The sequence below is a fragment of the Planococcus citri genome, chromosome 2 (assembly GCF_950023065.1).
Source record: "Planococcus citri chromosome 2, ihPlaCitr1.1, whole genome shotgun sequence".
Taxonomy (NCBI): domain Eukaryota; kingdom Metazoa; phylum Arthropoda; class Insecta; order Hemiptera; family Pseudococcidae; genus Planococcus; species Planococcus citri.
In genome coordinates this window covers 69,562,951-69,576,802 of record NC_088678.1, presented here as the reverse complement: position 1 = coordinate 69,576,802, position 13,852 = coordinate 69,562,951, and the positions used below count along the sequence as shown (strand labels likewise).

Here is a 13,852-nt window from a genome sequence, read left to right as displayed (position 1 = left end):
TGAGCTGTATAATAATATTGATGTCGTTTTCATATAGATCAAACACCCCACCCGCATCTACTCCCTTCCAGACTACAGCCAGCTGTTTTTGCAATTTCACAAGACCTTTTACAAAATTACTTTCCATTAAAATCTTCTCCAGTCTTTTTTAGAATAATTTTTCTTACAAAAAGTAAGTAAATAAGCAAAAAAAAAATCAATTTCAACAAAAATTGGGGTAATTTTTTAAAAAAATTTATAGGACTCCATTAGATCAGTTTCATTTCCATTTTGGTGTTATTTATTCTAGAAAAAATAGAAAATGAAAACAAAACCAAACAATATAATGATAAGAAACCCATCAATTATTTGCATATTCGTGTTCGGAGGGTTTGATTCATATGAAAACGACACCAACATTATGAAAATATCAAAACTTTTAAAATAGTATAAATTAAAGTGGGGGCAGAGGCACTGGAGGGGTGTGAATGAGGGTAGAGTAAAATTGGATGTCATATTCGTGTTCGGAGGGTTTGATTCATATGAAAACGACACCAACATTATGAAAATATCAAAACTTTAAAAATAGTATAAATTGAAGTGGGGGCAGAGGCACTGGAGAGTTGTGGTTGAGGGTAGCATTAAATTGGACGTCATATTCGTGTTCGGGTTGTTTGATTCATATGAGAACGACACCAATATTATTATATAGCTCAATTTTTAATATAATAGTAAAAATTGAAGTAGGGGCAGAGGCACTGGAGGGGTGTGAATGTGGGTAGAGTAAAATTGGATGTCATATTCGTGTTCGGAGGGTTTGATTCATATGAAAACGACACCAACATTATGAAAATATCAAAACTATAAAAATAGTATAAATTGAAGTGGGGGCAGAGGCACTCGAGGGTTGTGGTTGAGGGTAGCACTAAATTGGACGTCATATTCGTGTTCGGGGTGTTTGATTCATATGAGAACGACACCAATATTATTATATAGCTCAATTTTTAATATAATAGTAAAAATTGAAGTGGGGGCAGAGGCACTGGAGGCCTGGAGGGGTGTGAATGTGGGTAGAGTAAAATTGGATGTCATATTCGTGTTCGGAGGGTTTGATTCATATGAAAACGACACCAACATTATGAAAATATCAAAACTATAAAAATAGTATAAATTGAAGTGGGGGCAGAGGCACTCGAGGGTTGTGGTTGAGGGTAGCATTAAATTGGACGTCATATTCGTGTTCGGGGTGTTTGATTCATATGAGAACGACACCAATATTATTATATAGCTCAATTTTTAATATAATAGTAAAAATTGAGGTGGGGTCAGAGGCACTGGAGGGGTGTGGTTGAGGGTAGCATTAAATTGGACGTCATATTCGTGTTGAGGGGGTTCGATTCATATGGAAACGACACCTCATTTACCAAAAACAATAATTTACACCAGAATTCATTTTTACCCCCTCTGTTAGTTTTTTCAATTTTTGACCACGACCCACCAAAAATTTTTTTTTGAAAAAAATATATGTTTTGTAGAGGTCGAAAACACATTTAAAAATGCTATTCCCATTTTTGTGCAGAATCATGATCATTGCTAAAACGGGCAAATAAAGCTAAAAAACGTCATTTTGGGTGGTAAATGTGGGGGGAGGGGGGTGAAAATTTTTGTGGGGATACCTCTTATGGATGTTTACAACATACCAAAAAATCGAAAAAATCGGTTCACAGGGGGCTGAGAAAAAAAATTCTATTGTAATTTCATAAAAGGGGGGGGGGGGGGGTGTTTCTCAAAAACGGGGGGGGGTCTGGGGGTCTGAAACTTTCGTGACGGAAGGTGCTCAAGTGAAGCTCTCGGGGGCAAATTCGCCATACTTATCCACCTATAGCCTTTCAATAGTAGGCACATTTCAGACATTTTCATGCTGAATTTCAGCTTGAAAAACGTGTTGATCAGAACGAGGTTTTTGAAATTTATCCATTGTTTATATACCTATTTATAATGAAATTCAGGTAAGCACGAGCGAATCGAGGGCAAAATTTTGGAAATTTGTCAATCCAAAGAGTAAAAAACACTACATTTCTGATTGTGAAATTGATTTTTCTGGATTTAGCTCGACACTCCTCACGTCCTCAGACTTGAATTAGTAGTTTGTTCAACTAGGGAGTGATAAAGATTTTTGACGATTTTCGAGGTTTATTGCCCAAGCGACCCGAGGAAAATAATTCAAAATTGTCGAAAATCATTTTTACTCCTGAGTTGGATAACATACCTACGTATTTTTCGTTATGAGGGAGAAAAATCCCAGTACCTATTAGTCCGGCATATGACAATAGGAGTAATTGCACCCCCCCCCGCCGATCCTCCAGGACAACTTTTTTCTTAAAGGGGACATCCTAAGGAACATTTTAAAGCAAACTTGCCAAAAAAAAAGTTGGCCTTACTTACAAAATGGCGGCCATTTTGATTGACAGGTCAGCCAAAATCGCAGATTTTGCGTTTTAACATAGGACTTGCACGAAATTTTTCAAACTTTACAAAGGTAGATCGAAAGATCATGCAAAAATTTATCACCTGTCCAAATTTCAAGTGCTAAAGTGCGTTTTTCGATTTTTGGTGAATTTTTGAAAATCGAATTTTTAAGCCAAAAATGAGGGAAAAAATAAAAATTTTACCAAATTGACCAAGAAAGCTGAAATTTGGGATATACCCTATTTTCGACATGCCAAATCGATTGGAAACGGTTTCAACCCGTTTTGAGCAGTTCTGGAGCCTCCAGCAGATTTTTGAATCTCGAAATTCCCACAAAATTCCATCAAATTAGAGTTGTAAAGCTAAAATTTATTCTAAAAACTAATTTCAATACGCTACGAAGTACTGCAGGTGAATTTCAAGTCGTTTTGGATCCTCCATCGACTTTTTTAAAATTCCTGAAGCCTCCAGCAGATTTTTGAAACTTTAAATTTTCACAAAATTTCATCAAATGGAGATGGAAAGCTGAAATATTCTCTACACTCCAATTTTAACACCCTCTGAAGACGACTTCAGGTGAGTTCTAGTCATTTTAGGGCCTCCAGCGACTTTTTTTGAAAATTGCTGGAGGCTCCAGCAGATTTTTGAATCTTTAAATTTTCACAAAATTTCATCAAATGGAGATGAAAAGCTGAAATTTACTCTACACTCCAATTTTAACACCCTCTGAAGACGACTTTAGGTGGGTTCAAGTCATTTTAGGGCCTCCAGAGACTTCTGCTGGAGGCTTCAGGAATTTTAAAAAAGTCGCTGGAGGATCCAAAACGACTTGAAATTCACCTACAGTACTTCGTAACGTATTGAAATTAGTTTTTAGAATAAATTTTAGCTTTACAACTCCAATTTGATGGAATTTTGTGGGAATTTCGAGATTCAAAAATCTGCTGGAGGCTCCAGAACTGCTCAAAACGGGTTGGGAGCTTGTAGATCATTCTTTTAACTAAAAATCGCAATTTTTGGCACTGGCCTACCTTCATTTTTGAAGAATGTATGCAACTTTGAAGTTTGGAAACAGATCAATTTTGAGTAAAATTTGATGAAATTTTTTTTTTTTTGAAATTTTACTCAAATTGATCAGTTTTAAAACTTCAAAGTTGCATAAATTCTTCAATACTCATCTTCATTATCAAAATTTTTTCCTCGTCGAGACATCATAATAGCCCGAAATTCGTAATTAGCGACCTCAAATTAGCAGAAGACCTCATTAAAATGAAATAATAACATCAAAATCGTGATCAGCGACCTCAAATTGGTAAGAATTCGTTGATTTTGAGAAAAATTCATTTCAAATAATCATAATCGTAATCAACGAAATTGCGGTTAAAAAATTAATAATACCCCTGCAAAAAGTCGCGATAGGCAACTACTTTGACCGTGGATAAAATTTCGACTAAAAAATTGAAGGAAATTAGACTGACAGCGCCATCTGTTGGAGAAAAACGAAACTTTCGTTCTGTTTCTCGAAAATCGAGGTTTAAAAAATGACGAAATGAACGCTACATATGCACGTGGCGCTATCTCTCGGAATATTTCGGAACTACGTCGAAATCGAGGGATAGAAACGAGTTTTTTTATGTTCTCTCTGACGTAGTTCCGTAATATTCCGAGAGATGGCGCCACGCGCATATCTAGTTCACATTTCGTCAAATTATTACCTCGATTTTTAAACACAGAACGAAGGTTCCATTTTACTCCAATAGATAGCGCTGCAAGTCCGTTGACTTCTGAAATTTGAATTTAATTTTGGGAAACACTCAAATTTCTCAACTTTACTGTTTTTAATTAATTAATTAAAGCGAAATTAGTCGAACAAAAGGTCGATATGGGGGTTTCTTGGCATGGGGAACTCAACGGTACGGTTATTTTTGCAAAATAATGCATTTTTTTCAAGCAGAAATCGCTGTTTAAAATTTTTTTTAAAATGATGATTCTCACGAATTTTGAAATATGTAGATAACTTGTTATCATTTAAATTCGATTTCGACCTGCAGAAAGCTCAAAGCATGGATTTCTTGACACGAGGAACTCATTAGAATCGTTATTTCCGCAACTTTTTCAATATTTCCAGCAGAAATCGTCCTTTTAATTTTTAGAAATCCTTTTTTTCTTGCATTTTAATACTATAAAAAATGAACACAAAATTCACCAAATATCTCGGTAATTTAAAATTATACGTTTATTTTGACCGTAACAAAAGAACAATATTATTCGTTCGCATGGAAACGATATTACCTACGTAAAAACAATAAATACTAATCGTATACTACATGCAACAATACGTACATACAAAAATAATAAAAGACAAAGAAATACAAAAAAATGCCTCGTACACGGCCTGAGATTTCCATTCTATCACAAACATCACAAATTTATCGGTATTTTCCCCCTTCGAGCGAGATCGTCTACTAAACAATACAATACCTCGAGTATTTTTTAAAACGCGTACCTATTACAGGTACCTAAAATTTTTCATCACTAGGTGATCGTAATACTTTTACTATAATCGCGTAGCCCGAAAATTAATATTTCATTACAGGGTTAATATGCGAGTTGTTGTTTTTCTCCAAACAATTGCAAGGGCACGGGATCACACGACAGATATGAGCTACTTGTCCTTTACCGCCGGATAAATCGCTGACTGGTTGTTTGTAGAGTTTACGAGCGATGTACATTAATATTATCATTTCCCATAGCATCGATGTATTGTAAATTACTGTAAATAAAAAATAATTAATTAATTAATAACACAGTCGAAATTACACCATTTTTTGAGAAATTAAAGCTATCGTAATACAAAAGCTAAAAGTAAGAGCTGAACTTACAATTAGCATATACTGTCGGAGTTATTGGTATTTTACACGGGAATAATTCGCTGGTAATGGCGAACCTTGCAAGCAGTCCTTGGAATTTAGCCAATAGCAGAACGAACTGCAAGACGAAGAACTTTCCTCGGATGTTGTGCTCTTTAAGAACGTCAGCCAGCATCGTCATCGTCATTATTATACCCCAAATGCCGCATAATATCGAGAATATTATAACTGGTTGCATGTAAACGTAGTTCACTTGGTACAGACTCTGAAATCAGAGGGAAAAACAGGGGTTATTAAACGATATAAATTCTGATAAAAGTAATCTAAATTATTTGATAATACGTTTAAAATTGAAGGTTTCTTGAGCGAAAATGCGTCTCGAGTCGCGAAGGAGATTGAGCTACGTTCTCTTCTCCTAAACTTCTTATGGGCCGAAAAATTTATTAATTTGAACAGAAATTTAATAAAAATTATTTTATTATACATATTATAATACCTTATCAAAGTAATCCTTTTTTTAGACATTTCATTTAAAATTAATTTATTCGCTTTTTTCAAGATTTTCTTTTTGATCTTATGTACCTTAATATTTCTTTAAATAATAATTGATTAAAAATCTTTTTTTTTCAATTAAAATTTTATTTGATGATATCAAATTTTTTAAAATTAAAATTCAATTATTAAAAAAATAAAAGTTGTGCTTTTACTAATTTCCAACTTCCAAGGGCCCAAAAGAAGCAAATATCTAAAGTTTTTTTTTTTTTTTTTTTTTAATAATTCTGCACCTTCTTTAAAATTTTCATCATCAAGTGAGTTTTTTTCAAAGTTTTTTCCAACGTAAAACCTTCAAAATTTTGGCCCCATTTTGTACCTTCTTCTGCTCACAAAAGGACGAATTTTGGACATTTATTACATAAGTTTTAACAGTTGTGTTAGTCTACAGTAAATCCAATCCCAGTCGATAAATTCAACCAAATTATTCCAGACAATAAGTCCAGTCTTTTGGAAAAAGAGTTTTCCTAACTTTTCTCAATTTTTCAAGCAACGTTTCAAATTTTTCCAAATTTATTAGATTTTTTTCAATTTTATACTCGGAGGCAATTTTTTCATTTTTCTATGTAGGGTATTCCTTACATTAAATACACACAAAATAGCAGGAGGAAAGAAGGGAGAGGGAGGGAGAAAATTTTTCAAACGTCATAACATCATTGATAATTCACGTCCTTCGGTCGAGTATTTATAAAATTTCAGAGTGAATCTATTTTAAAATATCGAATTTTTTTCGATATCATTAGAAACAATTCAAGTAAACGAACATTACAATCGCATTTATTTGGGGCATGAAGATTTTAAGACTATATAAGAAGAATGAATGTTAAATGCCCTACAAATTTTAAAAATTGCCCAAAATCGAAAAAATACATAAAATGCAAGCTTATATAAAAAGATATTGTGATTCCAAAAGCCAAAAACCTCATTATAAGGGATTTATTCTCATAACATTTTTTGAAAACAGCGAGCATGAATCGATAATTCTTGAAAAATTGATTATCTGGACTTTCTGGACACATTCTGAACATTTTAGACTCACAAAGAATTGAAAGTGAGGTGGAGTGTTTTGAAATGGTCCCAAAATTTGAAAAAAAAAATCAATAATTCATTAATTTCCAAACATTTTGCAACAGGCTCAACTTTTCCGGTCAAATAAATTTGGTGCCAACTTGAATATGTTGAAAATTTTTGGGAGAATTCAAAGCTCATTTTCTCAGCTTATTTCAAGTCTTTCATGTTCCTAATCTCAGAGTTTTGTGTGAAATTTGTTTGCAATTGTTTCACTCTCATGCACTTTTTCTTCAAAATTATTGTTTTTATTTTTAAAAAAATTTTAAATCCAACGAATTTGATTTATACCGTTTTTCTTTTCAATGGGAAAGAGAAGCTGAAAATAAAAGAAATAACTCACTTAAGAGACCAAGGGGAGTTTTTTTTTTAAATCAGAGAGTTAATCAGAAAAGTTTTCACTAAAAATAAAAAAAATAACATTATATTATTTCTGGGACCGAGAAAGATTTGTCATTAAAAATGGTTGTTTAGAACAATTTTGACCAAAAATGAAAATTTTTCATTTTATTTTTTTTTGCATATTTTGAGGGACCAAAAAAGGGTTTTCTTGCAAAATGAGGTTATTTAGAACAATTTTCACCAAAAATAAAAAACTTTCAGAAAATGTTTGTAGACCACCTGCAGATTTCAATTTTTAATATTTTTTCCAAATTTTGGGGGCTCCCATACAAGGGCATAAATATTTTTAAAGGTTTTTCTTGGAATTCGCTACTTGAGTGAGCTCTTTAAAATAATACTGACACCAAAATAAGTAATTTTATTTTCGAAAAAAAGTTGAATAAAATTTGAAAAAAAAATAAATGTGACTTTTTTTCAAAATTTTTGGGGGGTTTATTCGAAAGTTTCGGCATTGTTTGGGGAACTGAAAAAATGTTTTTTTCAAAGAGGTCGTTGTTTAAAAAAATGTTGACCAAAAATAAGGGAATTTTCCAAAACTTTTTTCGAACAAAAACTTTTAATTTTTTTTTACAGAGATCAATTTTTTGTTTATTTTTTTTTAATTCAAATTTTTGTGGCTTTATGCAAAGGCAACAACATTTTTCCAGAGACCAAGGAGTATTTTTCTTTAAAAAAAGAGAAACCGAGGAGAATTCATTTTGAAAAGGGAGTCATTTCAAAAAATTCTGAAACAGAAATGGAAAATTTTCTATTTTTTTTGCCGATTTTGATTTATCTCAAATTTTTTTATTTCTTACATTTTTTTTTGTAGAGGAGGGGGGGGGACTTCCTTACCAGCGTACTAAGTAGATTGCGAGACTGAGAAAAGTTTTTTCTTAAAAATGAGATTATTTTGACGAAAAAATGAGCAATTTTTGCATAGATTGGATTTTTTTTCAACTTGGAGTGTTCATGACTACAAATTGATTTGGACTTGGGAAAATAATAAAAATAGGAAATTATTTTCTCATAAAATTCAACAACTTCAGAGGGCGAGAAGGCAAAAACTCAGCCTAAAAATAATTCAAAACCAAATAAGATATTTTCGTGATGAAAAATTTTGTTCAATTTTCAAAAATTCATGAAAATAAACCATATAAATTTTTCCCTACAGTTGAAATTTTCCATTAAAAATGAAGAAACACGATTTCGGCGAGAAGAGGATTGGTGGTTTCTCATTTAAAAAAGGAGAAAGATAGTGCAAATTGGATCCCCAGGGCAAATTTCTACACATTAATGTACTAAGTATACTAAAAATTTCAAAATGTTCATATAAAATTGCCTCCTCGTTGGACACTCTCTGAAAAGCCTACTTCTTTATGCATTCCTCGTTCAAGTATACTCAAACTTATAGCCATGAATTTCACTCACGTATTCTTACGACAACATAACCATCATCATAATCATCATCCAAACAAGGAAATGCATAAAAACGAAACTGAAATTTATTTCAACAACGAAAAAAAAATACTGCATAATATGTACCTAGTAAACTACTGAACTCGTAACTTACTTCTTCTTCGGCCCACATCACTAATAAAACCATGTACACTAATCCTTGAACAACTGGTAATTGTAACACTAATAATCTCAGTCTTTTCATATTTGTTCTGCAAAACACAAACAACAAAATCAATTATTAAAATCAATTTAATTTCCAATTTCCCAAAAAAATTACCTCCAATAAAATCAATCTTACTTGTTCACTGGTAAAAGTGGCAAACAGAAGCAGCATGGCCAACAACAGCACGGAGGCACCCTTAAAACCAACGAATCTGGTTTGACTCTTTTAATAAGCTCCGCTTCTCCTCCACAGTAGGCGACCAATAAACAAAACAGTTGGTAAAGGCAGGCCATAAACATGCCTTGAGTCATCGCCTCGGCCAAAAGATGAGCCCTAGGTACCACAATAGCGCAATACGTCGCTACAGCTACCACCTGTAATAAGCAAAATCATCGTTTCATCAATAAAACATGTATAAAAATAAACCATCAATGTAGTGTATCCACGTTCGGTTCAAATGAACCAAATCTGACAACGTTGCATTTACGTTGCAACGTTATAGCCGCCTCGTTTACGGCATTTATCTTTATCTCTTACTTACGACACATTAATATCCGAATATGTAATGCGTTCATTATTATGTAAATATACGATTAATAATATTTTATTTAATGATTTCGTTATTCGAATAACGCGAATTCTACAATGGCGCAGTCGGTGAAAGTAAAAAGACAGTTTTAAAGTGCCGGTAATTTCGTAATTATCAGTGCAGTGTTGTGTGGTAAAACTCCGTTTTCGAAAATGGATCAATCCAACATCAAAGCGTTTGATGTCCACTCAACTTCAGCTTCCTCGGAATGGATTCGATGGAAGCGAGCTGTCGACCTATATATTCTTTCGAAAGGATACACAGACGATAAACGGAAGCAAGCTACCCTGTTATCACTAGGTGGTATGGATTTGCAAGATATTTATTATGCAATACCTGGTAACGAAACGAAATCCAACGAGGAAACTTGGTATCAACAGACCATAAGGCTTTTAGACGCATACTTCATTCCTAAAAGCAACGTTACTTACGAAAGGTATGTGTTCAGTAAAATAATCCAACGTCCGGATGAACTGACCGAACAGTTTATTAATCGTTTACGACGACAAGTGACGAAATGTGAGTACTCTGACGAAGATGCTCAACTCTGTCAACAAATCGTCGCCGGATGTTGTAACGGAGAAATACGCAAAGAATGTCTTGAAAAGAGAGTACTGTCAGTAGGCGCTATTCAAGAAATTGCTCAGAAAATCGAAACCGTGTCGTCACAGTTGTCAGTGTTTGAGCCGAAATCTACACCAGCGTCCATACCTGGAGTAAACTCGATAAATAGAATTGCGTCGTCGAATTCTACACGATCGAATGATTCGAAAATCAGTTGTTATGGTTGCGGTTCGTCCAAACATCGTACGAAAGATGATTCTTGTCCAGCAGTGGGAAAAGAATGCCGTTTCTGCCATAAAATTGGTCATTTCGATAGCGTCTGTCACGCAAAGAAGAATCAGAAGGAGGATAAACCTCAGAATAAATCGCGCCGCCGTGATAGAAAGAAACCGCCAAGGTCGTCTGATGAAAAAAGCGAAAATTCGTCCGCCTTGGGGAAGAAATCGGTAAATCAAGTTAGTACGGTTAACTACGTGTTCCACGTTTCGAGTAAAGCTCGTGCCAAAGAACTTCCTTGCGCCGTCGGAGGAGTTCAGTTTGCGTTCACCGTAGATTCTGGTGCTGATGAAAACATCATATCGAAAAGTGATTGGTGTTCGTTGAAAAGTCGCAACGTTAAAGTCGTGTCTCAAGTGCGTAACGATGAAAATAAAAAGCTATTTGCATTCGGTGCTTCGGAGCCTCTCGCAATAGTTGGCAAATTCTCCGCAGAAATTTGTGTTGGTAATCGTTCGCTAGTGGCCGAAATCGTAGTCGTCGACCAGGACAATGTACCAGCGTTATTGTCTCGAGAAAAAGCGACTGATCTTGGAGTGTTGGAGATTCGCATACCACAGTCCAACGTTAACGCCGTAACTTCGACGATTTCACCGAATCGCAAAGTTTTCCAAGGGATTGGTTTACTGAAGGATGTTGAAATAGACATTCCCATCGACGAGTCCGTACCGCCGCATCGACAGAAACCTAGACCCATACCGCTCAATCTACGAGATCAAATCGACGAGGAACTCGACAGTATGCTGGAAAACGACATCATCGAGCCGGTAGATACTCCGTCACCGTGGGTATCGAATATGGTAATTTCACACCATAACGACAAAATTCGTATTTGTGTCGATATGCGTGATGCAAACAAAGCGATCATCACTGAAGATTATCCGTTCACAACGATGGAGGATATTCGCGCCGCTGTTAAGAGCGCAAAGTGTTTCGCCCGTCTCGATTTACGCCGTGCATTTTACCAGATCTTACTCAAGATTAAGTCCAGGGTGATTACAACGTTCATAACGCATCGAGGTTTATTCCGTTCAAAACGTCTCATGTTTGGAATAAAATGCGCACCTGGTATTTTCCAAAGTATCCTGCGCAAACTTCTGAAGCTTCTTGGTTTCGCAATCAATTCAGCCGACGATATCTTCATATTCGCTAACTCAGAAGAAGAACTGTTCCGTTATGTAAATCAAGTGATCGACTTGCTCGAGCAAAATGGTCTCACGCTGAACTACGATAAATGCATCTTCTACGCGACGAAAATCGAGTATGTTGGTTTCACCATCGTTCCAGGTGGAATTCAAGTTTCAGATGAAAAACGAGCCAAAATCTTGGAATGGTCCGCACCAACGTCCAAGGCCGAAGTTGAAAGCTTCCTGGGCTTCGTTAATTTTGTACGTCGTTTCATTCCGAATTACAGCGCTATCGCAGCACCGTTGTACAATATCACGCGCAAAAACGTTCATTTCAAATGGGAACAAGAACACGAAAGTGCGTTTCAAGCACTGAAAGCTCAGTTGACCACGGACCGCATCCTGAAGAATTTCAATCCGCGATACACAACACAGCTGTATTGCGATGCGGGTCCAAACGCGCTCGGTGCAGTCCTAGTTCAAATAGGCGCCGAAGGTCCTGAGTACGTCGATTTCGCTAGCAAGACGTTAACTGACGTAGAACGAAGGTACTCTCAGCTGGAGAAGGAAGCCCTTGCCCTTGTCTGGGGAGTAGAGCGTTTCCATTATTACTTATACGGGCGCCGCTTCCAGCTTATCACAGACAACAAACCGATCCAGCTGATCTTAACGTCAAGCGATCTAAACCAGAGCTTGAGAGTACAGCGATGGCACCTTCGTTTGCAGGGATATGACTTCGAGTTGGTCCACAAAGCGGGGAAAAACAATATCGCCGACCCCCTTAGTCGACTAGTATCCAGTACTGACCGTTCGCACGATCACGTCGAGTCATATATTCATCTTGTCATCAATGCCAGCATTCCGAAGCTGATGACGCTGAAAGAAATCGAACAAGCTTCCCTGAATGATCCCGAATTCGTCGAACTACGTAACGCTATAGAGTCTAACAATTGGTCCAAAATGCCAGCTGCCTATACCGCTATCAGCAGTGAACTCAGCGTATACAACGACATCATTCTACGTGGAGACCGAATTGTCGTACCTTCTCAGTTACGCCAACGTGTTTTAGACCTTGCCCACGAAGGTCATCCTGGTATTGTCAGCCTGAAAGCGCGTCTTCGAACGAAGGTTTGGTGGCCAAACATTTACGCTGAAGCCGAACACAAAGTAAAAACGTGTCCAGCCTGCCAAGCAGTTGCGAAATTCGAGCCGCCCGAACCAATACGTCGTCGTCTATTGCCGGAACGTCCTTGGGATCAAGTCGCTTTCGACTTCATGGGACCGTTACCCTCAGGCGATTACCTTTTCGTAGTAGTCGATTTATACAGCCGGTTCTACGAAATCAAAATCACGAAGACATCTACGGCAAAATTCATCGTTGAAACCTTGCATGAAATTTTCGCTAGATACGGTTACCCGTCCATCATCACATGCGATAATGCTCCGCAACATCACGCAAGCGAAGTTGAAAGTTTCTGCAACGAGTATGGCATTCGTATGTTTTACTCAACACCGTTTTGGCCGCAGTCCAACGGAGCCGTAGAAAGACAAAACCGAAACATCCTCAAGACCCTGAAAATTGCTCAAATCGAGGGGAAGGATTGGAGAAACAAAATCCAGAAATTTCTACTCATGATGCGAAATACTCCTAATCACGCAACTGGAGTAGCTCCTGCCGAGTTGGTGTTTCGTTTCCGCCCACGTGACCAAATTCCATCGATTCAAAACTATCAAGCCGATCCCGAGATGGAAGATAGAGAAAATCTACGGAAATACAAGGGTCAAATATACGCCAACGATAGTCGTCACGCCACCCGGTTCGTACCAGGTCAACAGGTCTTAGTCCGAAACGAGCAGAAAACGAACAAGCTCACGCCAAGTTTCGACCCAGAGCCAGCGACAGTCGTAGCAACTCGAGGTACCGAGGTCGACATCAGTAAAGGAGGTCGTACCTATACTCGAAATAATTCTCATCTCAAAGAATTTCAGTCGAGCGTGACTCCTCAACCTGCCGCCGTTGAGATCCCTGAAATACGAAGTAACGATCCGCCGCCGGAACCGTCGGGATATGTGAGCAGTCCAGCTGCACCATCGAGCTCAACTGAACATTCGAGTCCAAGAGTCCAGGACACTACAATTGGTCGACCGAAGCGCGAAATTCGAATCCCTTCGAAGTTCAACGATTACGTCTTAAATAAATGAAACATTTATTTCATTTCGCCACCGGGAAGACTGTAGTGTATCCACGTTCGGTTCGAATGAACCAAATCTGACAACGTTGCATTTACGTTGCAACGTTATAGCCGCCTCGTTTACGGCATTTATCTTTATCTCTTACTTACGACACATTAAT

General features: G+C 36.7%; 1 protein-coding gene across 2 annotated transcripts in view; it reads right to left on the bottom strand.

Annotated features, from left to right (window-relative positions):
- Window positions 1–4,662: 4,662 nt before the first annotated feature.
- Window positions 4,663–13,852, bottom strand: part of LOC135837396 (organic solute transporter alpha-like protein) — a 77,582-nt gene continuing 68,392 nt past the window's right edge. For both annotated transcript variants that reach the window (XM_065352656.1, XM_065352655.1), the window contains exons 4-7: window positions 9,079–9,317; window positions 8,893–8,989; window positions 5,331–5,583; window positions 4,663–5,221 (exon numbers count right to left, since the gene is read on the bottom strand). In XM_065352656.1, coding sequence (XP_065208728.1) covers window positions 5,028–5,221; window positions 5,331–5,583; window positions 8,893–8,989; window positions 9,079–9,317 — 783 coding nt within the window. In that variant the 3' untranslated portion in view covers window positions 4,663–5,027. The remainder of the gene's footprint in view (window positions 5,222–5,330; window positions 5,584–8,892; window positions 8,990–9,078; window positions 9,318–13,852) is intronic.